Source organism: Hypanus sabinus, chromosome 14 (assembly GCF_030144855.1).
Source record: "Hypanus sabinus isolate sHypSab1 chromosome 14, sHypSab1.hap1, whole genome shotgun sequence".
In the NCBI taxonomy this organism is placed as follows: domain Eukaryota; kingdom Metazoa; phylum Chordata; class Chondrichthyes; order Myliobatiformes; family Dasyatidae; genus Hypanus; species Hypanus sabinus.
The window spans coordinates 50769072-50771512 of NC_082719.1; the positions used below are offsets into that span (position 1 = coordinate 50769072).

Genomic DNA, 2441 nt, shown 5'->3' on the forward strand with positions numbered 1-2441 from the left:
TCTTAGAAAAGATGTGCTGGCATTGGAGAGGGTCCAGAGGAGGTTCACAAGAATGATTCCAGGAATGAAAGGGTTATCATACGAGGAATGTTTGATAGCTCTAGGTCTGTGCTCGCTGGAATTCAGAAGGATGGGGGGTGGGGAGAAACTCATTGAAACCTTTCGAATGTTGAAAGGCCTAGACCGGGGGTCGGCAACCTGCGGCTCCCGAGCCATTTGTGGCTCTTTCACCTCTGTGCTGCGGCTCCCTGTGGCTTTGGGAAATAATTGGTCAGTATTTAATTAAAATGTATTTTATGTTAGTTTGTTAGCTTTTGAAATGTAATTATGGTGATCTTGTACAACCTAAGTGTAGCGACACATTTCCTGCCACATCCGAAACGGCTCACAATTAGCCAGCATTCCGGCTAAGGGAGATAGCCTACGGGGGTTTGTGAGTACGCGTCTTTTGCAGCATCTGCGTCCATGGGGGCTGGGTTGAGGGAAGCTGAAAAGCAAGGCTGTTTAGTTCGAATAAAGCTATCTTTGACTGCAGTTTACTGACACCGCTACAACGTGTTTTTATCGCTGGCTGTCCAGACGGAAGGTGCTGAAACGCTTTGTCGCGTGTCTGGAAGAAGTGAAAACTTTCCTGGGCAGCAAAGGGCTCACCTTTCCTGAGCTGGAACAGCCAGAGTGGCTGGAAAAGCTACACTTCATGGTAGACATGACAGCGCACCTGAACACGCTGAACACAGCTCTTCAGGGGAAAGGACGTACAGCCCTGCACATGTTGGAGGATGTTTTGGCATTCGAGCGCAAGTTGACAGTGCTTGCCAGAGATTTACAGAAAGGCACTTTGTCTCACTTCCCCAATTTGAGAGAGTTCAAACAAGGTCACGACATGATAATTTCGGAGTATTTACATTCTGCAATCATCGCAATGCAAACATCGTTTGGGAAACGCTTCTGTGAGTTCAGAGAGGAAAAAAACACATTATCCTTCCCGGTCACTCCCTTAAGCATCGATCCTTCCCTACTGAATACGACTGCATTGGCAGGTGTGAGTCAACCTGATCTTGAGATGGAACTGGCCGACATAGCCGACAAAGACATATGGGTGTCCAAGTTTAGACGCTTGACAGCAGACCTTGAAGATGTTGCCCGTCAGAAGGCCGTTCTTGCTCAGAAACACAAATGGAGTGATATTGAAAACCTCACAGATGACAGCTTGCGATCCTGTGTAAAGATGAAGGTGACATCATACAGCCCTGATGTGCAGACGCTGTGCGCTGAGGTCCAGGAGCAGAAATCCCATTAACCAAGTATGATAAATATTTTAATTGCCTATTATTTTACTTATATTCATATTTTTTCATAGTTCAGTGAAATAGTCCTTTCATTTTTCAGGATGACAGCTGGCTGACGTTATTTTTGGTTTGCTGCTGGCGGAAAATTTAAGTTCGGCGTTTTTCATAAATACAAGAAGGACTCAAATAGACATTGAATATTTTACTTAAAAGTAACTTTCAACCCAACGTCTTTTTTTCGGAGTTCAAAATGTTTTTGTTGCATGCAGAAATGTAATTTCGTTTTCTCTGCAGGAGTTCATCAATTTCATAAATGCAACACATTATAGTTTGTTTATACATAGCATAAAGGCAAAAAAAACGTTGTATGCAGTGTTATTTCATTTTAAATGTCAAACGGGTTTTGCGGCTCCCAGTGTTTTCTTTTCTGTGGGAAACGGGTCCAAGTGGCTCTTTCAGTGGTAAAGGTTGCTGACCCCTGGCCTAGACAATGTGGAAAGGATGTTTCCCATGGTAGGGGAGTCGAAGACAAAAGGGGACAGCTTCAGGATAGAGGGGCACCCTTTCAAAACAGTAATATGGAGAAATTTCTTTAGCCAAAGGGTGAATTTGTGGAATTTGTTGCCACATGCAGCTGTGGAGGCCAGGTCGTTAGGTGTATTTAAAGAAGAGATTGATAGGTTCTTGACTGGACATGGCATCAAAGGTTACGGAGAGAAGGCTGGAAACTGGGGTTGAGGAGGAGATAGAAAAAAGGATCAGCCATGATTGAATGGCAGAGCAGACTTGATGGGCCAGATAATCTAATTCTGCTCTTATATCTTACGGTCTTGTGGCATACAAGAAGCTTATTTGTTTTTGGGGGGAAAGACAAAAAACATGCAATTAAGTTGTCTGTGGACTGTTTTGCTGATAAATTTGTGTTGGATTTTCTCTCTCTTCTCACCCCTCACCCCAAAAAGACACATCCCTCTAACTATTGGAATTAATTGTTCCAGGCTTGGATAGTAGTTGCTGTCTTCGGTTGTCCATCGGAATCCGATAATGACGTCCACTTCTTAACGGTGAGATCTTTGACTATACAGTCCTATCCTGGACCCACAAGTTCTTCTGCGGGTGGGACATGTATATGTGGTGGTAGTGATGGCAACC

General features: G+C 44.0%; 1 protein-coding gene across 1 annotated transcript; it reads left to right on the top strand.

Moving 5' to 3' along the window:
• The first annotated feature begins 215 nt into the window (after positions 1–215).
• On the top strand, positions 216–1700 carry LOC132404406 (general transcription factor II-I repeat domain-containing protein 2-like). The gene is made up of 2 exons (XM_059988539.1): positions 216–1304; positions 1390–1700. Exon 1 carries the CDS (start codon positions 698–700, stop codon positions 1298–1300), a length of 603 nt encoding a protein of 200 aa, XP_059844522.1. The 5' UTR covers positions 216–697; the 3' UTR covers positions 1301–1304; positions 1390–1700.
• Positions 1701–2441: the final 741 nt, after the last annotated feature.

Coding starts and splice junctions, on each gene's coding strand:
- LOC132404406 (XM_059988539.1), top strand. CDS start 698: ATGGTAGACATGACAGCGCACCTGAACACGCTGAACACAGCTCTTCAG.